Source organism: Mobula birostris, chromosome 16, assembly GCF_030028105.1.
Source record: "Mobula birostris isolate sMobBir1 chromosome 16, sMobBir1.hap1, whole genome shotgun sequence".
NCBI classification, from domain to species: domain Eukaryota; kingdom Metazoa; phylum Chordata; class Chondrichthyes; order Myliobatiformes; family Myliobatidae; genus Mobula; species Mobula birostris.
In genome coordinates this window covers 25,543,677-25,568,225 of record NC_092385.1, presented here as the reverse complement: position 1 = coordinate 25,568,225, position 24,549 = coordinate 25,543,677, and the positions used below count along the sequence as shown (strand labels likewise).

The window sequence follows — 24,549 nt, the reverse complement described above, 5'->3', positions numbered from 1 at the left end:
GTATCATTGCCAGTAAATCCAATGTAGAATGCTTGGGAGCCAACTGGTTTGACAAATGTCTCATGTCCTGGTTTCATTACCTGTTACTTTTGCCTTGAAAGGACTACCCACAATATGGTACGGTCCACCATATTTAATTCCAATTTGGTAGTCCCCTGGTGCCATTGGCGTATATAGGACCTTATATCCTTCAGGGCACTCTTGACATTCCATTTTCACCTTTGATGGCCCATCGATCGCGACTGTAAGTGAGCCTGGGCTGGCATTGGCAGTTTTAACAATAAATTCAGACTGGACACCTATAATCAGAGTATGTGATTTGTTAAAGACCAAGAACGTGGCCTCCTCTCAGTAGCACAATCCAAGTTCCATCCAAAACACGCCTACAGTTTACGAGTAATGCACCCTAACTATTATGCTACTAACACTGATGCATAAAGTACATTAATGTATGTGTGCAAAAATTAGCATGAATCTTCATAGCTGTCTTGGTTTTAAATTAAAAAGTGAAGTTTGCCTTCACTGTGGTCCTGAAACACATGTTAGCTTGATAATCTAATTCAATAATACATAAGATTCATTACAATTGCAACAGGAAAAGGCTCCATCTGGTCTCCATCCCATTTCCGCTCCCAAGAGGGACACTAGCACGGATTTCCTGTTGACAACACAGGCCAACAAGTGTGGGCAGTTCAATTTAACTTAACAACAAACAATAACTTTTGCAAAAGGTCATTTAAAACAAATTTACGCTTTGGAAGCTTTGTCAACACCAAACTGCTCACCAGCTTCAAGCTAATTGTACAGCAATTTTAAGATTTACAAGTGACATGCAGCTTTCAATCTTTTAAGTGAGTTACAAAGTACAGCAGTTTTGAAACATAGTCAAATATCCCCATATTACTGTGTGGCATTAGATTTCTAACAGTCCGAAATAGTCTTTAAAGATAAAAAGCAATCCAAAGCCTCAGCTGTAGATGCTGATGCTCTCAGAAAAATAGCTTTAAAAATTCAAAGTGGCTTTGTGTCACTCTAAAGCTCTTTTGTTCTGTCAGCTCTGAACTCTAACGTTTATAAACAACTATACAATGCTTCTTGATTGAGCTGAACCAATCACTAGATAGGAAGCTACACTATCAGTTTACTCATGGGAACAACAATCTGTTTTCCAGCGATAAGTCAGAGGGTCAGGGCAAAGATGGCTACAAAGTGCAAAATGCTTTAGCCTTCAAGCCAGCTGCTGTTTTTGATACATATATACAAAATCAAGGTGATCTGTAAACAACTAGCATCCAAATTTGAATGGCTGCCAGTTTATATACAATTGCTAAAAAAAATAATGACTTTGAGGGGGTGGCGGATGGCTGTACAAGAGGACAGTTGTCACCTAAACTAGAGGAGAACCAATATCCTGACCAGGAAGCTCGCTGGTGCTACTCAGAAGGGTTTAAACTAGTTCGGTGGGGGGGGGGGTGGTTTGGAACTTGCACACTAGGTCGAGGTCAGAAAGGGAGGATGGACAGGAGGTAGATCACAGTGCCAGTAAAAACAGGCAGGAGCAAAGTAATAGATTCGATAGGGTGAATAGTTTTGAAGTGTGTGTATTTTAATGCTAGGAGCATTATAGGTAAAGGTGATGAACTTACAGCATGGATCAGTACATGGAACTATGATGTTGTGGCCATTGTGAAGACTTGGTTGAGAGGGGGACAGCAATGGGTGCTTAATGTCCCAGGGTTTTTATGTTTTAGAAAAGACAAGAGGGGGGAGGTAAAAGAGGTGGGGGAGCTGAACTACCATTTGGGGACAACATCACAGCTGCACTCAGCAGGGACAGAATGGAGGGCTCATCCACTGAGTCTATATGGGTGGGGCTCAAACATAGGAAGAGTGCAATCACGCTGATGGGATTGTACTGCAGACCCAACAATAGCCACAGGGACATTGAAGAACAGATACGCGGGCAGATTAAGGAAAGGTGTAGAAACAATAGGGTTGCCATCATGGGACACTTCAACCTCCCTAATATTAACTGGGAAATACCTAGAGCAAGAGGTTTAGATGGGACAGAATTTGTTAAGTGCATTCAGTACAGTTTAAAAAAAAAAATCAATATGTAGATAGTCCAACAAGAGGAGGCGTTGTACTGGACCTGGTGTTGGGTAATGAGCCTGGCCAGGTGACCGACCTTTCAATGGGTGAGCAGTTGGGGAACAGTGACCACAACTATAGATAAGATCAAGTATGGACCTTGCAGCAGAGTATTAAATGGGAGCAGCTCAAGATTATGAGAGCTGGAACTGCGGAATAAATTGGGAACAGCTGATTGTGGACATGTGGAGTGTCTTTAAAGATCCACTGCACTGAGCACAGGACAGGCACGTTCCAGTCAGAAGGACAAGGCTGGCAAGGTAAGAGAACCTTGGATGTCGAGAGAGGTGATGAATTTAAGCTAAAATCAAACAGAATTTTTGAGAATTATAAAGAAGCCAGAAAATCACTCAAGGGGATTATGAAAGCCAGGAGTGGCCATGGAAAGTTCTTGGCAAATAGGATTAAAGACAATCCCAAGGCATTCTATACATACATCAAGAGTAAGAGGATAACTAGGGAGAGGGTAGGACCACTTAAGTATAAAGGAGGGAGGAGGAAACATTTTCTTGGATGTAGAGGATGTGTACAAGGTCCTTAATAAGTACTTTACATCATGGAGCAGGACATGGAGGACAGGGAGATCAGTCCAGAGCGTATTGATACACTGGACATTGAGGTAAAGGAGGAGGTAGCGCTGGGTCTCTTAAAGAGTATTAAGCTGGATAAGTCCGCAGGGCCTGATGGGATATTCACCAGGTAATTGCGAGGGGCAAGTGAAGAGACTGCTGGGGCCTTCACAGTATCTTTGTGTCCTCTCTAGCCACAGGCAATGTCCTGGAGGACTAGCGAGTAGCTAATGTAGCTCCATTATTCAAGAAGGGAACCAGAGGTAATTCCGGAAATTACAGAACAGCGAACCTCACATCAGTGGTAGTGAAGTTACTGGAGAGAATTCTTAGGGAGAGGATTTATGAGCATTTGGAAAACCATGGCGTAATTGGAGAGAGCCAGAGTAGCTCTGTGTGGGGCAAGTTGTGTCTGACGAATTTGATTGAATTGTTTGGTGAGGTGGTGAATGTGATTGATAAAGACGCAGGGGATCAACGGTGAATTAGCCATTTGGATTCAGAACTGGCTTGCCCCATAGAAGACAGAGGGTAGTGGTCAAAGGGACTTATTCTAGTTGGAGATCTGCAGGAATCTGCACTGGGACCTCTGCTGTTTGTAGAAGACTGGCAGAGAATACAGTAGGATATAAATCAGTTGCAGATAGTCCCAGTCATACTTTATTGATCCCAGGGGAAATTGGTTTTCATTACAGTTGCACCATAAATAATAAATAGTAATAGAACCATAAATAGTAATATGTAAATTATGCCAGTAAATTATGAAATAAGTCCAGGAGCAGCCTATCGGCTCAGGGTGTCTGACCCTCCAAGGGAGGAGTTGTAAAGTTTGATGGCCACAGGCAGGAATGACTTCCTATGACGCTCTGTGTTGCATCTCGGTGGAATGAGTCTCTGGCTGAATGTACTCCTGTGCCCACCCGGTACATTATGTAGTGGATGGGAGACATTGTCCAAAATGGCATGCAACTTGGACAGCATCCTCTTTTCAGACACCACCGTCAGAGAGTCCAGTTCCATCCCCACAACATCACTGGCCTTACGAATGAGTTTGTTGATTCTGTTGGTGTCTGCTACCCTCAGCCTGCTGCCCCAGCACACAACAGCAAACATGATAGCACTGGCCACCACAGACTCGTAGAACATAGCATTGGCCACCACAGACTCGTAGAACATATGGGTGGAGAATATGGGTGTAGATATGGGTGGAGAAATGGCAGACAGAGTTTAGCCTGGTCAAATTTGAAGTGTTGCATCTTGGTAGGTCACATGTGAAGAGACAGTACATTGTTAAGGGCAAGAACCTTAAGCGTTGATGAACAGAGGGAACTCAGGGTCCAAGTTCATAGCTCCCTGAAAGTGTCTACACAGGTTGATCGGGTGATTAAGGTGGCGTATGGCATGCTTGCCTTTATTAGTCGAGGCATTGAGTTCCAAAGTCAGGAAGTTACGTTGCAGCTTTATAAAACTCTAGTTAGGCCGCATCTGGAGTAGGGGTTCCCAACATTTATTTATGCCATGGACCCCTACCATTCACTGAGAGGTCTGTGGATCCCAGGTTGGGAATCCCTGATCTGGAGTATTGACTACAGTTCTGGCCACCCCATTATAAGAAAGATGTCGAGGCTTTGGAGAGGGTGCAGAAGAGATTTATCTGGATGATGCCTGGATTAGAGGGCATGTAAAAACTGGGGTTGTTTTCTCTGGAGTGGTAGAGGCTGAGGGGAGATCTGATAGAGGATTATTTCAGAGAGGCATAGATAGACAGACAATATCTTTTTCCCAGGGCCGAGATATCCAATACCACAGGGCATGCACTTAAGGTCAAAAGGGTAATTTCAAATGAGATGCGAGGGGCATATATATATTTTTTTTTTTAAAAAGGTGGTGGTGGTACCAAAGGCAGTTACACAGATACATCAGACACTCAACAGGTGTTTATATAGGCACATGAATGTGAGGAAACTCAAGGATATGGACATTGTTCTGCAGAGGGGATTGGTTTAGTTGTCAATTTGATTACTAATTTAATTGGTTTGGCACAACATGGTGGGCTGAATGGCCTCTTCCTGTGCTGTACTGTTCTATTCTAGACAGTTTATTACTGAAATTTAAAATACTAATTTGCCAATACCAACGACGGAGAATCTTCTAAGCTAGAGAAACACACAGTCAATGGCTCAGATAAAGATTTTACTTACCATTTTAGCCAGTATCTAATCCTTAATCAACAATATAGATGAGGCCCCAGGCATATTACTAAGTGACCATATCATGACTGATTGCAAACCAAATTTGGCACTCTGCATCATGTGCTATACAAATACATCGGTTCACAGCAAACAGTCCATGACAATTCATTTGCAGGAGGACCAGGGAAGCAGTTTGGTCAGGCAATAATGTGAAGCACATTGGATTCATTTCCAAAGTAGAGAAAATGTTATTCTATGGCACCATACAAAATGCTGGAGGAACTCAGCACAATAGGCAGCAATTATAGAACGAAATAAACAGTTGATGTTTTGGCCAAGACCCTTTATCAGGACTCATAATCAGATCCTGAAGAAGGGACCTGGCCCAAAATGTTGACTGTTCATTTCTCTCCATTGATGCTGCCTGACCCTCTGAGTTCCTCCAGCATTTTGTGTATGTTGCTCAGTATTTCCAGTATTTACAGAACCTTGTGTCTCTGATTTACTGTATGGTACCCTAGTTAGAGATCACAATTGGCAACTTAAGTTCTGAGCTACAAATATATGTGAAAGATAGACATAGCAAGCAGAGAAAAATGCAACTTTGCCAATAGTGAGAATGCAACAATGAGTATAAATAAATTCACCTGGAATAAACTTCAATCTGCTCAAAGGCCAGTGGTGACTCAGTAACATTAAAAATTAAGATTTATTGGTTTGAAAAAAATGCTTTTAGGAGGAAAAGGTCTGGAACAAAAACTCAAATATACAATTTGAGAACCGATAGAAAAATAACGATGGGGATGGTAGGGGGGCAGCAAGATTGTAAAACTCTCTGCTAAATCACAACCCTGATGTATTGAAAAGGGAGGCTAGAGTTTCTATAGGGAAGGGCGGTAGTTGTAAAGTTTGTGAACCTGGGAGCTTGAGTATAGGGTTTCAGCAGAGAACAATGGATCAATGATCTATTTTAGTGCTGTGGATCCTGTATAATTCGATGCAATTCCCAAGAGACTCCAGAAAAAAACAATTTTAATCCTGTTTAAGGTACACACTAAATTTCCACTCTAATTATTCAATTTAAGACACACGGAAGAAAAAGCAAGCAGAGAAACCTGGGCAGGGTGGATAAACAACTGAAGAAGAGTACTAATGAGATGAAAACTGTTTAAGTGCAAGGACCTTTCACATTATTTTCAGGATAGCCTGAGAGTAATGCCAAAGTGTACGGAACAGCAGTAAACCTGCAAGATGCAAATCCCACAAGAGCAATTTTGATTGAGACACCAACACTGGGCATGACAGTATTGGCATTATACCCTCCCTACTGCTCTCTGGAAGGGCATGCATGTCCATTTGGGAGAGCAGACACCAGATCAAAGTAGACGTAGCTCTGCCTTCATCTATCAAGAAAATACTGACATAGATAAACAAGGGTCTCGGCCCGCTATGTCGACTGTACTTCACCAATCCCCCCCCCCCACCCCCGTTGATGCTGCCTGGCCTGCTGAGTTCCTCCAGCATTGTGTGTGTAAACTGACATAGATGTGGTAACCCTCTGGCTGAAACCCATCTAGCAAATGTGTTAACAGAGGGCAAATGAATTGCAATCAGAGTTCCATTTTAAAGTAGAAACAGCAATCAGACTATTGATAGAATAATGTTAAACTTGTTCAGATCTGCCAGGAAACCTCCATGCAGAAAGTGAAAATTAATATCGAGGGGATCCTGTGCAATTTTAAACCCTGTGGAGTCCAGGCTGAACAATGGACTGAACTATTATGATAAAAATCTTTAAAATACCTCACATAAAATATAGGGCAGTTAAAGCTACAAAGTTCCCAATTTTGCAAATATTTTTCTTCCCTGAAAGAGCTATACCTTGGCTTCCCATACATATATGGTTCTTTCCCAGTAATTAATCAGCGTCAAGATACTTTCCTGTTTAGAAGACTGGAGCTATTTATGCAAAACCAAAGTATGAATAGAGAATAAGGCAATAGCAAAGAGTGAATGGCAGGAGGCAAAATAATCAATGCTCACATTGCAAAAGAAAATCTTGGATCAGCATCTTGCCATTTCCCCCCCAATGAGTCACAGCCTTATTTCTTCGAGGGAATACTGAAGCTGTTAGTAGTTAATTTATAGGGAACTGTGTGGCAGCAGGTTCCCCTCCAGGTACAAATTCAGTCTGGGTTGAAGAAATGAAAGAAAGGGCTCCTTTTAAAAAGGGGACAAAGAATAGAATAACATGGCTCAATACAGAACAAGTTTATAGTTTCTGAAGCACCACAGATGGTTCGTGTTGGGGGGAGGAAACAGATGGAATTCAGTAGAAAATAAAGTTGAAAGCTTGACATTTGTTTAAAGTGCTTAATGGATTATTTTATAAATATCTGCTGCAAAATATCTGAAAGCTTTCAATTGTATACCTATTTGATTAAAACATACTGTAATTGGTCTAATATCCTGACCACTGTTCAGCAAGGACTGATTATTGCAAATTTGTTAATATTAAAATTTTTACACAGCATGGGAGAGTGAAGTTTCAGATGTAAAACTTCCTTAATTGAGGTAATTACAATATATTGATACTGGACCATTCATAAGCTCAATTTTTTTTCCTGTGTGTTTTTAACAGCCACTTTCAGAAATATAGTGTAAGAACTGGAAGCAACAGTGCTCCATGGACAATGTGAGCTGCCAGAAGATTTACTGACATTGATCAAGTTAATGATACCCTAGTACACTGTGAATAAATTTGCTCTTCTCCTACGTAGAGCTGTGTGTGATTTTTCACTGCCCAAGTAGGCAGATGGAGCCTGCAATTCAAAAGGGATTCAGGTTAGACTAGACTTACGATCAAGCCTCCGGATTGAAAGTGAGATTGTTGGAAGAATTTCTGGAGTGAAAGTCTTGATAAATGTACCGAGAAGGGTGATGACATCAGTGATTGTACGTGCTCATTTAAGCATGTTCCTCCACTGAGCCTAATACCCCGAATAATTACAATGAACTTTACTGCTTGAAGCTTCAAGTTTTGTTAAAAAGCAGCCTTCATTGTGAATGAGTATGTGCTCCTGTTGATGTGTCATTCACTGACACTGAGATGACAGAAGAAGTTTGGTCATAATTTGGTTTAAAGTTTACTAATTGTCCACAAGTGTACTCTAACACTGTACCACCTTTACAGCTGTGCACTCTGATCCAAGTACAAAGAAATAGCATTATTTTACTGCCAAAAAAGTACTGCATTTCACAATAGTATATACCAGACCAAAGACACAAAAAGCAAAAAGGTACAAGACATTTCTGCACATGTACCAGCATCAGTGTCTTACCGGTGCTTCCTCGTTCAAGACCTGATCCATAAGCTGTAACTAGACCCGGATCTCCTGCCTGCCCAGGTTCACCAACTCGAACCTTGAATGGACTGCCTGTGATGTGCTTCCCATTGAATTTGACATCAATAGAATGAACACCATTCTCGTGAGGGAGGAATCGAATAGCATACTTGTCTGTAACAAAGACCATTAAGAACTGAATTTTTAAACCAAACATTTAGCAACGTGACCAATGTTTATATTCCAGAGGCAAACACTATATAGAGGAACTCAACACATGCTCCATAAAACTTACATTGCATGAAACAGCATGAAAAAGGTATACAGCCATGCTTGGCTTCCAAGTAAAACAGTCAAAAATCAAGCTCAAGCGTTCGATATTCTGGCTAATATCATACCTCCAAGTACACAGGGGTGGTGTCATAGCCTTGGCAGTAGTTGAGAACCATGTGCTATGTTTTCACCCCTTATCCAACCTTCCCATCCCTCCCCCCACAGCACTACCACAGGGAGTGGGCTGTGAAGGCAAGGGGCTCAGCACTGGAGAGAAGAACAGAAGTAGACCCCATGCAAAAGTAATCAAGAGCAGTTCACAATGGCTTACCTGGCTCTATCTGCGAGACATGCGTATCCTCCACTGCCCCAGATGGACTATGAACTTTGGCATCAATCAAACCCTTAGCACCATTCAGCCGCACAGCAAACGACACGGGTTGATTAACTTTTAAACCTGACTCCTGGAGGTGAATCGCAAATACTTCATTGCACTTTTACAAGACACGTAGAACAATACAGCATAGTCTCACTTGCTACCTGCTTGACTCTTTGCTTCATTGTAATGAATGATAGGACTAATTCAACCACATACTAAAAAGGTTCAGATGCACCTAGAGCATCCAAAATGGCCAGAGCAAGACAGGGTTTCTTAACTTGCCTTAGTTTCATCCGAGGAAGGAAAAGTCCTTGATAGAACAAAGTTCATGGAAAAGAAAGCCATTGCTGCCTGCTTTTGAACAGTGAAAAGTTCTGCAGGCAACCAATGAGTTTTAAGTTATAACCCCAACCACTAAAATGTTACATAAAGGCATGCACAGATGATGAACCTGTAGAGTGCTGTTAGCAATTTGTGCAGGGTAGATGTTTTGGTAATGGAGTAAGTAATGAAAGATCTCAACTCAAAGTATGAGAATCAAAATGTCAGTAATGCGACTGTTTTAGATCTTTAATCCACTTCAGAGTTTGAAGATAAAAGACATACAGCCTGCTAAAGTAGTACCATGAGCGGAAGCCAGCGACAAATCCACTTCACAAAGACCAACATTAAACATAAAGCAACACACACACATAAAATGCTGGAGGAACTCAGCAGGACAAGCAGCATCTATGGAAAAGAGTACAATCAACGTTTCAGGCCAAGACCCTTCAACAGGACTGGAAAGGAAGGGGAGAAGACAGTAAGAAGGTGCGGGGAGCAGTGAAGTAAAGAGCTGGGAAGTTGATTGGTGAAAGAGTAAGGTGCTGGAAAAGGGGAAATCTGACAGGAAAGGACAGGAGACCATGGAAGAAAGGGAAGGATGAGCACCAGAGGGAGATGATGGACAGATAAGGAGATAAGGCGAGAGGGAAACAGGAATGGGGAATGGCGAGGGTGGGGGTTATTGCTCCGCCAACCTGAATGTGCCCTCATCGTAGCAGCAGAGAAGGCCATGTCCTGACACATCGGAAAGGGAATGGGGAGTAGTACTGAAATAGGTGGCCACCGGAAAATCTTTTTCTGGTGGACAGAGCGTAGGTGCTTGGTGAAGCAGTCTCCCGATCTACATTGGGTCTCACCGATACACAGGAGGCCACACTGGGAGCTCCGGATACAGTAGATGACTCCAAAAGACTCACAGGTGAAGTGTCGCCTCACCTGGAAGGACTGTTTGGGGCCCTGAATGGTAGTGAGAGAGGAGGTGTAGGGGCAGGTGTAGCACTTGTTCTGCTTGCAAAGGTAAGTGCCAGGAGGGAGATCAGTGGGGAGGAACGATTGGACAAGGGAGCCTTGTAGGGAGCGATCCCAGTAGAAAGTAGAAACGGGGGGGGGGGGAGGGAGGAAAAGACATGCTTGGTGGTGGAATCCTGTTTGGAAATGGCAGGCATTTTGGAGACTTGTATGTTAGATGTGGAGGCTAGCAGGTGGTAGATGAGGCCAAGAGGAACCCTATCACTGGTGTGGTGTCGTGAGGATGGGGTGAGGGCAGGTGTGTGGGAAATGGAAAAGATGTGGGTGAAGGCAGCATTGATGGTGGAGGAAGAGAAGCCCTTTTTTTGAAAGAGGACGACAAAATCTCAGTTGTTCTGGAATGAAAAGCCTCATCCTGACAGCAGATGTGGTGGAGATGGATGAATGAGAGAAGGGGATGGCTTTAAGTGACAGGCTGGGAAGAGGTATAGTCCAGATAGCTGTGAGTCAGTGGCTTTATAAAAGATATCAGTAGATGGGCTGTCTCCAAAGATAGACAGACAGATTGAGAAGGGGGAGGGAATAGTCGGAAATGGACCAGGTAAATTTGAGTGCAGGGTGGAAGTTGGAGGCAAAGTTGATAGAACTTAATTTAGACTTCATTGTGCAATATACTGTTTAAATTAACAGATTTGCTGTCTTGCCGAATAAATGACAACTTTAAATTAGAGTTTAATATGGGCTGTGTAAATGAAATGTAAAAACAATGATTCAGCTTCTAGTTCAGCAGGTAGTATTCTGTGGTAATGAGTAGAGAACTTGGTTCAAGAGCAATTCTTTTGACAGAACAATTTGGCATCTCAAGTTCATAATGTCAAACAGCTGGGGTTGGCTGCAGCCAAAAATCTATCGTGTTCTGCTAGGTTAAGTTATGGGATTAATTTTAATAGAGCAAGAATAGGAAGCTGTTTGCAAATTTCAGGTCCATGTTGAGTTTTGAAATATTGTGATACGAAAGCTTATGGTTCAAGACTGATGAGTTCAGAAATCAAGAAAGCAATTACTTCCCTTACCCATGCCAAATTGGACAAGCAATGAGCAAGTAAGCGTTTTAATTTATAAAAGGAATACTGCATGTCAAAAGCAGTTTGTTTGTATTTCAGTTTAGGGCTTAGAGATTTTCTAAACTTTGCCACACACTATTTAAAAAAAGTTTTGTACTTAACAGTAGGAATTAAGAGTTAGTCATCACCAAGTACATGTGACAGCTAAAGCCAGCCATCACACTACTCAGCCATGGAAACATGTCATAAGCCACAATTTCATTGAAATACTGTATTTTGTGTTAAAACAGGAAAGAATGAAGTGGGGGGAGGGGAACCTACTGATTAAATGTGGTTAAAGAGTTGAGCTTGCCCTTTCATGTGGAAATGGTTATGACCTGCACTTGTATTTTTAACAATTATTGCCAAAAGCTCTGAAAACACAAGTGTGATATCTTACTCCTTTAGAATGATAGATTTGGGATTCTTCAGTTTGTTAGTTGGAAGATGCAATGTTGTTTTCCATCTACAGATATGCAACAACTTCCCTACAAAGAGACTAAAGCACTAAAAAGTCTCTAACAACTTCCATATGAGGCAGAAAGCTTGAGTGTGTAGTCTTTGATTAACTGCTAGCGCTATTCTTAAATTACTGGTTATAATATCCAAGCCAATGTATTTCCATATTTCAATATGGCGTTACACTGAACCAAAATGTGTTCAAACAATATTCAAGATCAGGTTCAAAATCAAACCAGAGTACACAAAAACAACTTCACATTACCTGTTACTATTAGTTGTTGCTAAATGGTTGAAGAGGAGTTACCTTGTTTGTTAATCAATTTGAAACTACTTATTGTTAGCTTCATTTGGTTTAAAGTTGTGCATTCAAAACCCTAGCAGCAGCAAATTCTGCTTTAGTTTCCAATGTGTATTACACAACTTAATCAACGCTTGTGAGCTCGTAATTCTCTTCAACCTTTTAGCTCGTTACTGATATGCATCTTGCAGGTATGCTGTTAAAAACCTTTAAATGAGACACAAGAAAAACATCTAGAATGTTAAATGGCAGACAGTGAACCCCTTCTTACACATACGTTAAAAGGTCACATCTATGTAAAGCTTCTATTTCATTGCAGACACCCAGAACTGAACCAAGTTCAAACTTGCAGCATGGCATATTATTAACAGAAAAACTCCTATAAAGCAAGAACAGTGATCTGCTGGACAAGTTTGAGAACTAGTGCCAAGCAGAAACTTTCAAGTAGAGGATCACATGTTAATGACCTCATTGATCCTATTGTAGTATTTTATATTCAAAGAAATGGTCAAACCGAGTGTTCTGTGACTTGAAATTATTTTGAAGTTTTATTTCCCAAAAGACTTTACAAAATTGTTTAGTTAAATTTTAGCTTATCATTACTTTAAATCTTTCCCTTGGGATACATTTTAGTCTGCAAGCACCATCTTCTATACAAAAAATCCTCTGAAATGTCAAGATCAAATTAGATTAGCTAGCTACAAAGAGAGGAGTGTATACAAGCATGACTGATCTCATTTTCCAGAAGAACATCTCTGCTAGCATTACATTTTTACCCTTGCAATGTTAATCAAATTGAACTATTCTTTTATCCCCTGAAGAAGCACAATTTCACCAACAAGGGGAAGCCTACAGGATGATCACTATTCACACTTAAGCACAACTTTTGGAAGGAGTACATAGAACTACAGATATTTACACTAGATGTGTTAAATTAAAGCCTCAACAGTATCCTGGAGAGAGTTTTGTTCTGAAGTTCAAAATAAGCTATGCAATCAATTCTTTGCATTAATTTACTCCCTTATTCTCTACTCCATTTCATATTCAAATGTGATGACCTAATATCACACCCACTTGTGACCTGTGGATGTGCAGTAGGGGGCCACAGCCAGGGAGCAGATATTTTCTTATGTCTCACCTGAAGACTAGTAACAGTAAGTCTGCTTGCATCTTCTGACGAAGCAGTGATGGGGACAATAAAGGGGCTGTCAGGGATGTACTCATCGTTGAACTTGATGGACACTTCATAGTCACCTGTAACAAAACAGACATGTAACTACCTTAAAATATAGAAATTATGCAAGATGTATAACAGATCTTAATCACATTTAATATTCTTCATGTTTGTTAGGAAACCAGGATGGCGGGCTGGAGACATGTCTCTATCAAAAGGAGGTGTAAGGAGCTCCTTCCCTCCACTAGCCTACAGGTCATCCTTGGACAAAGTGTATCACCTGCTTAGCACCCTGACCAGGGTCACATGAAGCTATGGGAGCTGCTGGTGCACATCACAAGTCCTGGTTATGTGACCACTGGTGCCAGGCAGACAATCTCTGAAGAGTGTTGAGAATGGCTGAGGTCACCCGTCTTGTAAAGGCACTGCCCAGAAGGCAATGGCAAACCACTTCTGTAGAAAAATTTGCCAAGAATGATCATGGTCATGTAAGGATCATGATCACCCATGTTATACAATAAGGCACATAATGAACGAGTTAGGATACATAGGAATGTCTTGTACTGAACAATACATTCATCTTTGAGGATTTAACCATTTCTCTTATTCAGACAGATTAACTGTTTGCAGAATATTCAGTTTACTATTTTTATGAATATGAAATGCATAAAAGCATCAACTCATTAGTTCATTAATAGGTGACTCTCTACCAGTTGGTTTCTGCTTGACACTGGATCTCAAACCTGCTATTATTATAATGTATAAGTTCTGCATTGCAAAATACTACTGATTGTGGCACTGATACAATTAAAACAGAATTATAAAATCAGGTTTATACCATAAATGTTTGCATAGCTTTAGTAACTCTGTACAAGTCCAAAACTTCACCAGGATATCAAATCAAAGTCAACAGCCAAGAAATAAGGGACAAAGACAAGTTTAACTTGAGGGAGCATTTAATTCTTTTGGCTGGGGCTGACAGTTATGAAGAAGTAGAGTGTCTGGGGAATTCCAAGAGTTTAATCCTTAGGCAATGATATAATCAACAATAAGAGGTCACAGGAAGGCAGCAGGAAAATACAGTTGAGAGGGAAAATCAATCAGAGCCATGATGGAATGGTGGAGCAGACCTGATGGGTAGAATGGCCTGATTCTGCCTCTTTGTCTTATGGCCCAATAATCAAGAACCTCAAATGCAGTGGGAGAGTGTAAGATTGCAAAGGAGAAGCAAGAGCATTGAATGCTTTGAAAACAAGGATGAAGGAGCAGAACATGGTATAAATCAGAATGGAAAATGCTGGTAAAGTTCAGGTCCAGCAATAGTGGAAAGAGAAACGGTAATGCTTCAGGTATAAGACTCTTTATTAAACCTTTGAACCCACAAAACTGGAGTGGAAGTCATCGTCTAAAGGAGGGGCTGTCCAAAGGAAAGATGCATAATTTTACACAAGTAAAGAGGCATAAAGAAACCTCTCATCTCCTTTCTTTAGAACAGAGATGAGGAGAGATTCCTTTAGCCAGAGGATGGTGAATCTGTGGTTAGGTTCTTGATTAGTCAGGGCATCAAAGGTCATGGAAGGCGGCAGAATAGAGTTAAGAGGTATAATAAATCAGCCATAATGTAATGCCAGAGGGGTCTTGATGGGCCAAATGGCTTAATTCTTCTATGTCTTATGGTCTTATGACAGAGTTTTTGGTTCAGGTAAGTTATGTTTTCTGCTGTGGTTGTTAATTAGGGTTAAGAGGATAAAACTGAATATCACAACCAAGTCAATGCCTTTTATTGGCATTTTAATCTTATATGTAGATCATGCTGTAAACTCATCCTTGTATATATCGGCAAGCCCAGCCAAAATGGTAAAGAAATCTGGAGAGAGAAAGCTCTGGAATTCTGAACATGAGAAAATCTGCAGGTGCCAGAAATCTAAAGCAACACACAAAATGTTGGAGAGGTAGCAATCTATTGAAAAGTAAACAACCCACATTTTGGGCAAAGATCCTTCACCAGTCCTGATGAAGGGTCTCGGTCCGAAACGTCAACTGCTTACTCTTTTCCATAGATGCTGCCAGGCCTGCTGAGTTCCTCCAGCATTTTGTGAGAGAGCCTGGAAGGGCAAAGTGTCCAAAATGATGCAGTCAGAGAAGGAGTGAAGGCATTTTTCTTCAGAAGCTGAAGATGCGTGTTGTGGATTAGGTCTGATGACAAAAGGCAAAAAAATCTAAATCCAGATGTATCTCCCCACCCTCAAGAAGACAAATCTGGATTACAAACATCCACAAACTTGCTCACCAGGTTCCTGTGTAACGTACGACACACCACAAGATCCATCCTTTCTGTCTTCAAATGATATCTCTGCTCTGCTGGGTCCTTCCACAGCTATGGACAGTCCACCTGCACCAGCTTCTCGTGTCCAGATACTGAATTCAGCTGTGAACAAGTTTTGCAAGAAATAATTTCAATCTTTTAGTATTTCTTGTATGCTTCAAATTCTAGTTTAATTGATAGACTATTTGAATGATGTTTACTCCTCTATTTAAAGATATGAGCTGCCATGTAAAGTAGAAGTTTTAAATACAGGTCCCCTGACTAAATAGTAAGGAGTTAAATTTTATTACTCTAAAGGCAGCCAGGCCCATTTCAAATTCCACCCATTTCCTTCAAGAGGACCACAACCTTGTCGTGGCTTGGAGGCTTGCGTGCCTCAATGACCTGGAGAGCTACGTAGCCTAGAGTCAAGGCCTTGTGCTTTGACTCCTGGTAGGGTCACCTATGCCAATCAGATCAAAGGATAGAAGGCCAGACTAAGAGTGGTCCACCAATCCTCCAAGCTTGGGGATTCAGCTCAGGACTAACAACCATGACTGGTCCAAAAAAAAAAGTTACAGAAACAGTAAAATAGAAATTGCTGCCCTAAACGGCAGTGGTGTAACTAACTAAGAGAAAGCTATACAACACCTTATGGAAGAAATCTTAAGCTTTGAGACACCAATCCCTGATCCATTGGGTACTACCGTCATCAAGACAGGATAACTATCCTACTTCCCCTTCCAAGTTTCTCAGTTGGAATTATAGTCAAGTTGCATGAACATAGACAAATGATCCCAGCTTTTGGGCAGGTAGCAGACCCACACAAAAAGTACAACGTGGTGTTGGTACTTGGAAGCTTTGGCAAACAATTGGGCAAGTTCACTTTCCAAAAAATTCAGCTTCTCACAAGATTACATACGTGCGAGACTAGAGCTCTTGAGCCAATACTGTTAACATTGCGCTGATTAACACAGCAAATAAACCAGAAGGAGCAAGGGGAAGATTGACCTGGTGATCCCTAACCCAAGCAGACCATGTGGATAAAAATAAGCTGGAGAGTCAATATTAGCGTCTTAAAAATAAATGTCAAAGGAAAAACTTGGCAATGATTGCCAAACTGTGTGCACCAAGATTGTTAATAATATTCTTGCCATGTTCAAATATTGTTCCACATGGAAACACTCAGTATGCCATTCGCGCGCTCTTTTGTAACAAACCAAGACAAATCTTTCAACCAGAAGTAACAAACTAAATCACAACCAGAGGCAACATCAGGAACTTACCTGGGACTCCTACTATGCCTCGTTCAAGCCCCGGGCCACATGCTCGCACTTTTCGAGCTCCTCCTTCACCAAGTGGTCCCACCGTGAATTGGAAAGGACTGCCAGGGACATGCCGATTTCGATATTTTACACTGACTGTGTGCACGCCCATCTCTTGTGGCACAAATCTGACACAGTAGATGTGGTTGCTACTTTCCGTGATCTCTGCTTCGTTAATCTTTCCAGAGGGACTGGTCACTTGGGCAGACATGTCGTGGACATCAATTTCTATGCAGGAGAAACAACATGGGTTAAGTGGAACTAAAAGATGACACTTGCTGCCAAAGTAACTGAAGCCTGATGATTTGCCATGAAGGACACATGTTTGCCATAAAACAGAAAAAAAGTTGCCAAAAATCAGTGTGGAATTTTAAAGGATTTACAGTCCAAACAGCTTGAGTGCCTCTGGCATGAGAACACCATGACTATAACTGCTAGAAGTCCAAGCAAATGTTTCTCTATTGAGTAGGTGGTCCAAATCAAATAGGCAGAATCAGGGTTCAAGATGACAAACTTAACACTAATCTGAGAATTGGCAAAGTTTCAACAAATTTAGAAAGCTCCATGATTGCGATATGAACCCGTGAAGTTGATGGTGAAAAAGACCAAGGACAAGAAAAGTCCAATCTTCAATTAGTTTCTAGCTGTCAACTGGAGATAGGAGGATGGGGAGAATGAGGTTTTACTCAAACCATTTGCGAATTTATCCGGACTCTGCAGAATCATGTTTTGCAAAACTAAAGCCCACATCCGTGCCACGAAGAAATACTCCTTGGGATTTTTTAGCACCTCTTTAGGACAGAGGCCAAGTTGTCACCAGTTCACCCATGACCAGAGGAATTTTCCAGGTAGTGAAATGATCACTTCCTCTCCAAGTGAAGATGCCAAGATACATTCTACTGCATTCAAGTGCTGACTAGCAACTATGGAGGGAAAATGTCTGAGCACTATTCCAACCACAATACATGACCACAGCCAAAGTCAACTGAGATGAGGTTGTTGCAATCACATTATTCTGAAACAGATCTCTATCATCCTAACCTCCATGAAAGCAATGTGTTGCCAGAAGGGATAGCCAATTCCACTGCAAGTTGCTACCTGACTTCTGATCTCTGCACCTCAGGTTTGCAGCCACCACTGCCAGAAGTGTTACTTTCGGAAGGAGACATGAAATCTCCCAATTGTTGCCTAGATCATTAACAACCTTTGGGAAAACTTCAAGATTGAAAAGCCTCTTGGGATGTTATTCTGTTACTGGTACAGCAACACTGTTACTCCCTCCATAGTTACAGCAAATACCCTTTAGATGTCAGGAGTATGGCTTTGGGCAAAGGAGTGGGTAAGGAAGAGCCAAATTCCTGCCCAACAAATTTTGCCACACTAGAAAACCAAATTTCCCTAAAGGGTTAAGAACTTCTCCAATGAGTGATACAAAAAGTTCTGAATGCAATGAGATGCAAACCCCAAATTCTCCACCCTTTTCATGGTCTGCCAAGATCCAGAAGCTTGAACATAGAATAGTACAGCACAGGAACGGGTCTGTGGCCCATGACATTACGCCAACTAGTTAGACTACTGACACCTTATCCTTGTGCAATCTGCACTTCTCCAGTCCCTGCATATTCATTGCCTGTTCATGAGTCTTAAACAACTGTCATATCTGCTGCTGCCACCATCCCTGGCAGTGTTCCAGCTACCCACCACTGTGTCAAACTTGTTCCACATATCTCCTCTGAACTTACCTTCCCTCACCTTCAACGTTAGCTCTCTAGTATTAGACATTTCAGGTTTTTTGAGGGGTGGGGGGGGGTAGAGAAAGAGGGCAGTTGGAAGATACTAACTCTCCAATAATGCCTCTCAAATTTTATAAGTTTGCATCAAGATCTGGCAGATTCAGATATGTCACATGTAAATTGAAACAGAGTGAAATGTGTCATTTGCATTAACAATCAACACACCCAATGACAAGCCAAGGGGAGCTGCAAGTGTCACCACCCATTCCAGCAGCAACATGGCATACCCGCCATATTCAGGACAGGCCCCTTTTCCACTCTCTATTCCCAACTAGACCTTTGGCTTTTCCCTCCAGACTTTGCCAACTGCTGGGTATCTACCCCAGGACTTGCCAATCAAGGATTTGAACTTCAGGCACCGACTTCCGGACTCATGGATCTTTGATCCTAGTGACTGGGGGGGGGGGGTGCCCCATCCTCATGACTGCTGCCTGCATGGGGCTCGGACCAGGGACTCCACAATCTGGCGGGGGGGGGGCGGTGGTCACTGGTCTCCTCAGTGCCAGCCGACCCAGCTTCCGGGATCACCGGCCTCTGACCTGGATTTCGAACACTGGATCCTATCCTGATTTTCATTTACTGCCATTAATCTCCAACCTCTCCCTTATTCCTATCCCTAAACCTTAACCTGACTCCCACCTCTCCACAAACCATCCCTACAAACCTGTTAAAATTATCAGCCAAGACCTTGAAGGATGTCACAGTTCGGTGCCATGTTAACCAGATCTCAAAAGATACTGAAGGATGAGCATGGAGAAGACTCATGCTCTTGTGGGAAGTTCTGGAGCTGGGGTAACTTTTTGTTTTTAAAAAAAAAGGTCACCCATTTAAATTTGACAATGTGAAAACATTCTGACACTCTTCCAAATGGGGAACTGAGGCAAAGTCAGAACATTAAGGCTGAAGATTTCAGATTCCTGATAAGCAAATGGAGAAGGCGGTGAAAGATTACTGGGAGTACAGGGAGTGAAGAGTTAAGTTTTTCTCAGGTCAGTCATGCCATTAATATTTGACAGGAGCACCTTGAAAGACCCTGTAGCCAGTTTCTACTCCCAGTCTGCACTTGGGTTCCTAATTTAGGCTGAACAAATCACGTGTAGTTGTTTAAAATTGTTAAATGGAGGACAATGCCGAGAAGGAAATTGCCTCCATGGACAAAAACTATACTCTTAAAATTGCATCTTCCTTGAATCTAGAAATGTTAGTAAATTATAACCCTTATTAATAAATCACAGCAAACAAATGGCTGAATTTAGTAAGGGTTTTGTTTTGACCACACAAAAAAAAAATGCTTAACCTAGCAACAAGCAGTTTGTCACTTGGAAATTCAGAAAATGAAAAACTAAAACTAAGTATTTCTAAAATAGACACTGGAGGCAAGAGGCTGAATAAAATGAAGAACAAAAGACAGAGGGGTAAATAATAATCTTGGTACAGGGGCAAAAGTTAAGAACCCTCTTCCACAAGCTATTGTCTCACAACTCCCTTAAGGACCCTGCATTTAGAAAGATAAGACTGCAAGCATATTTGTGAAACATGCCATGTTAAGGAAAGGAAATGCTCATCATGCAACAACCACTGACAGAAGCATGCTGGCTAATTTAAAAATGAGCACATTCTGCCGACCTCAGAATCCACATGCCCAGTGCAGAAACGCACCCTCCGACCTCAATGCCCTTGCACTGAACAGGTTAGGTGCCTCCAGGCCAAGGTGGCCAAGCAAGGGGAAAGATTGACTTTGGACGCTAGTTGGGTCCTCAGGTTTTTCACACTGAATCTGGTGAATATCCATACTCTCAGCACACAAGAAAGTACAAGTTGTCTGAAAGTCTGAATGCATGTGATAGAGATGCTCCCGAGCCGCCGTTAGTTGGAACCAAGTCACTAAGAAGAATTGGAAAGGAAAGACAGGAAACAAGTTGTATTTTAGAAGAGCGCAGCTGCATTTCAGTTTTCATGCATTTACTTCTAAGCAACGTCTGCACCTCAATGGCACACATCAAGACAGCCTGTCTAATACAGACCATATGATTTTGACCTAGATAATATTCTATAACTACATGTTCTACAGTGATACAGCTTTGATTAGCCCAGAATAGCCGAAATGGCAATGCTGATGATAGTTAATTTGCTCTACCCACATACAATGCTATGAATGAGGGGAATGCAGCACTTTGCATATCAGTCTTGTAAACATTTCTGGGCAGTTGTCACATGAATGCAATGAAGGTCATTATTCATTATGAATATGATTTAATATTCAAAATTAAGTTACCAAAATAAATTAAACTTGACTATAGGCAGATTTGATATTTTGAATAGTTTGCTAATAATCTCTCTTCTTTCTCTCCCACCCTTCAATTTGGTTTCATTAGGAACTAGGGGCAACCAAATTTCAGCTGCTGCAATCTTCAACACAAGTAAAGCTTTAACAGAGTTCATACTTCAGTTCAGATAATTGATGGTATTATTAATATTAGCCATTACATTAGCAAAGCTACTGCTTTATAAGCTTCAGCTTCTGAAAAACACTTGGTCTTGCTTTACCATAACACTGAAATGACATTCAAATCAGTGGAAAGGAAAAACAGAAGGCTAGAAAGTTTTCAGAACCAAAATGCTGCCACAGCACATTCCTCAAAACTGTAAACACGAACTAATTCTTCACATTTGTGCCCTTTAGAAAGAATTCAATGCACTGTATTCAGAAGTAAAAACAATTTATCTGATTAATTCATTTAACCTTGGGCTGGATTGAGTTATTAGAACTAGCATTGGAGGATTAGAAAATTTCACAGCTTTGCTTTAAAGTTGTTCTTTTTGCAAAGGTTTAAAGACATTGCATGGTATTTACCACCATTCACACTGCTTTGATGGCACAGCTGGCATTTAAACTGGTACAACAGCACCCAACTTTCATTAAGCGTTCTTGGTTATACAGTAAATGCCCTGTTATGCCAATTACACAAATTCTATAGTCTAAATAGCTTTACTGACAATAAATTCTAAACAACTCTTCCAGTCTTACCAGGAATCTTCAGATTCAAATCACAGATGCTTCCGACTGTTGCCTCAGATGCAGCCCGTCGCCTGCGAGTGATGCTCTCTCTCACCCTGCCTTCACCTGTTACCTTAACTGTGAATGGACTCCCTGCAAAGAATACAGGTCTCTTCTTTACATTCATCTCCAGTTCCACCATTATTCTGACACACAGACAGCAACGCGTTTTTGTTTTAATTCGCTTAATTTCTACATAATGCAGCAAACGCTTGAATAATGCATAAAAATTTAATCTTACTATCTGGGATATTATATAAAAAAAATCAGCCATGAAATTAGTTCTCATTTTTAAAAAATGGTGTAAATTGATATACACCAGTTTTTGAAGTGCAAATATTTTATTTAGTTAAGTGTGATAATTCCTCATTAAACTTAAATCATATGGTTAAATAACGTTGTCAAGTAGACGGATCCATTGTTTTGTCTATAAGAAAAAGACATCAACACAAGAGCTTAGGAAGCTAATTTTGTAGCTCACTTCTCATACCTGGTACGTGCTGTTCAGCAAATTTGATGTAAATAATGTAAGTGCCAGGCTCAGTCGGACAATACAAAACTTTGCAGGTACCTTCCTCTGTCTCCTCCGTGTTAATATCCACCTTACTTGGGCCCTCAATAGATAATGCAAGCCCACCATAACCTATAAATGAGAGCAATGGTTACATACAAAGGGAATATATTTCAGGATGTTTTGATTTTGAATATTCAAAAATCTACCCAGATACTTAAAGCAATACAATGTAGGAATAGAGCATTCTGGTAGAAGGCACCATTATATCCACTTATCCTAGCTTCCTGTTGTTTCTGCATGAGATCATAAAAAGTCCAAGTTAAAAAAAAAAGATATTTATTACCTTTGTTATTTAATACTGTGTGAAAGCACTTTCAAGGCCAAAGCAATTCTTCCCAAGCAGCAAAGAAAAAAATCAGATTGTGGCCGAAGGGGAGGAAGATGGCCAAACATGATAAACCATATCAAAGGCCTTTTTCCTGCAATGCAGCATTTCTGAATTATAAATCATTGGGAATACATGTTAGAAAATCATTTTGCATTCTGGAAATACCCCTTTCCTAATCTTACCTGCATCTCTAGTGTCCACAATGAAGTCAGACGTTTCAAATGTATGTCCTGCCTTCAATCCTTCTCCAGAGACCCGGACTCTGCTGGCATCTCCAATTTCAGACTGACCCACCATAATGGCAATTGGACTATTTTCCACATGCCTCCCATTTTTCTTTATGCTTACAAGGTGTTTACCAACTTCCCGTGGGATGAAGGAGATACCTAGTAGTAAAGAACATTGTTAATACAACTATCTTTATCCATCGCAAACAACAGGAATTCTGCAGATGCTGGAAATTCAAGCAACGAAAGGTCTCGGCCTGAAACATCAACTGTACCTCTTCCTAGAGATGCTGCTTGGCCTGCTGCGTTCACCAGCAACTTTGATGTGTGTTACTATCTTTATCCATCCTCAACATTCTCAATTTCTAGCTTAGGATTTGTAAAAGTCGTTTATGTTCTCTAAACCAACAGACGCCACTAGTAAAGGAGCAACTTCAGTCTGAAGTATGTTTGTGATGTGCATCTTCATCTCCTCTTTGAAAGCCACTAAAATTCTCGTGGGTCTCCCTACTCAATAGTTGGTAATTTGACCTATTTGCACCAGAATATGGTTATAGCAAAATTTCAAGGTAACTGAAAAGTTTGAATAAATATGCCATGAAATATGTGCTTAATGTGAAATGTGAAATATTAATCTCTGTCAACAGATACATATGCATGCTGTATCTACTTCCAGAACCCCAAAGACTGCTGAGGTAACAAAATATAGGTTTCCAATTAACTGGGCCAGTAAATAGCTGGGATTCCTTTCATTTAAACGGGCACTACACCGATTAATTGAGGCAGGAGTCTGGTGCCCATCAGTTTCTAACTAGCTTCAGGTACGTGTACTTGTGTGGCCGTTGGCACTAAACTGTGCTGACCACAAACATGATTTTGAGCAGTGTATTTTTTGAACACAAACACTTGTAATTTTTGTCACTGACAATTAACAAGAGCAAGACAATTCAGAATTGTTTTGTTCACTGCAGTTTCAAGTATTCTGATACATAGACCCCAGATATGGCCAGCAGTGAAAATGAAATAACTTCACTTCAAGCTAGAAACTATGAAGAACATGAAGGCATCTACAGTACAATCATTTTGAATGTTATAATGAAAATGAAGATTTGGAGGATACAATCATTGATAGAATTGTATGAAGACAATCCATTATCTACTGTACATGAGGTGTCTGTGCTGATCTTGTCCAAAAGAACAGGGCAGATCAATTCCTCTGTCGGTAACAGTTAGGAACTAATACACATTTGTACATTTTTACAGTACTGTCCTAGTATTGATAATGTTCTACTTTGTTCTGTATTTCATTTAAATACAGAATTTGTTAAACAGTATTTTGTCTTTTTTTAAAAAATAAATATCACTTCCACTATTTCCATGAAACTTCAGTCAATTGGGGCAGCCACTTAATTGGAGCAAAACGTACAGGTCCTGATGTGTCCCAACTAACTGGAATCCCCCAATTTGCATTTGATGTCAACAACTGGGGATGGGTTTCCAGGGATCTCAGTCTACAACTTCAGCATGAATGTGCTCAGATCCAGAACAAGCCACATTTTTACCTCACAAGTCAAAAGGCAAACTGAATGGGTAAACTTCAAGTTCTTAAACAAAAAGCACTTTGTAATTGTGGATCCAGCATCATCTGTCAGACAGAGTATTTGACATTTCAGGTTGGTTGCTCAAAGTGTTAACTTGCTA

At 40.9% G+C, this 24,549-nt stretch overlaps 1 protein-coding gene across 5 annotated transcripts in view; it reads right to left on the bottom strand.

Moving 5' to 3' along the window:
• Nucleotides 1-24,549, bottom strand: part of flnba (filamin B a) — a 175,940-nt gene that overhangs the window by 8,153 nt on the left and 143,238 nt on the right. For all 5 annotated transcript variants that reach the window (XM_072280460.1, XM_072280458.1, XM_072280461.1 and 2 more), the window contains 9 exons: nucleotides 22,804-23,007; nucleotides 22,210-22,362; nucleotides 21,690-21,812; nucleotides 16,830-17,096; nucleotides 15,529-15,666; nucleotides 13,203-13,318; nucleotides 8,861-8,993; nucleotides 8,254-8,430; nucleotides 81-299 (listed from right to left, as the gene is read on the bottom strand). In XM_072280460.1, the coding sequence (XP_072136561.1) occupies nucleotides 81-299; nucleotides 8,254-8,430; nucleotides 8,861-8,993; nucleotides 13,203-13,318; nucleotides 15,529-15,666; nucleotides 16,830-17,096; nucleotides 21,690-21,812; nucleotides 22,210-22,362; nucleotides 22,804-23,007 (1,530 nt within the window). The remainder of the gene's footprint in view (nucleotides 1-80; nucleotides 300-8,253; nucleotides 8,431-8,860; nucleotides 8,994-13,202; nucleotides 13,319-15,528; nucleotides 15,667-16,829; nucleotides 17,097-21,689; nucleotides 21,813-22,209; nucleotides 22,363-22,803; nucleotides 23,008-24,549) is intronic.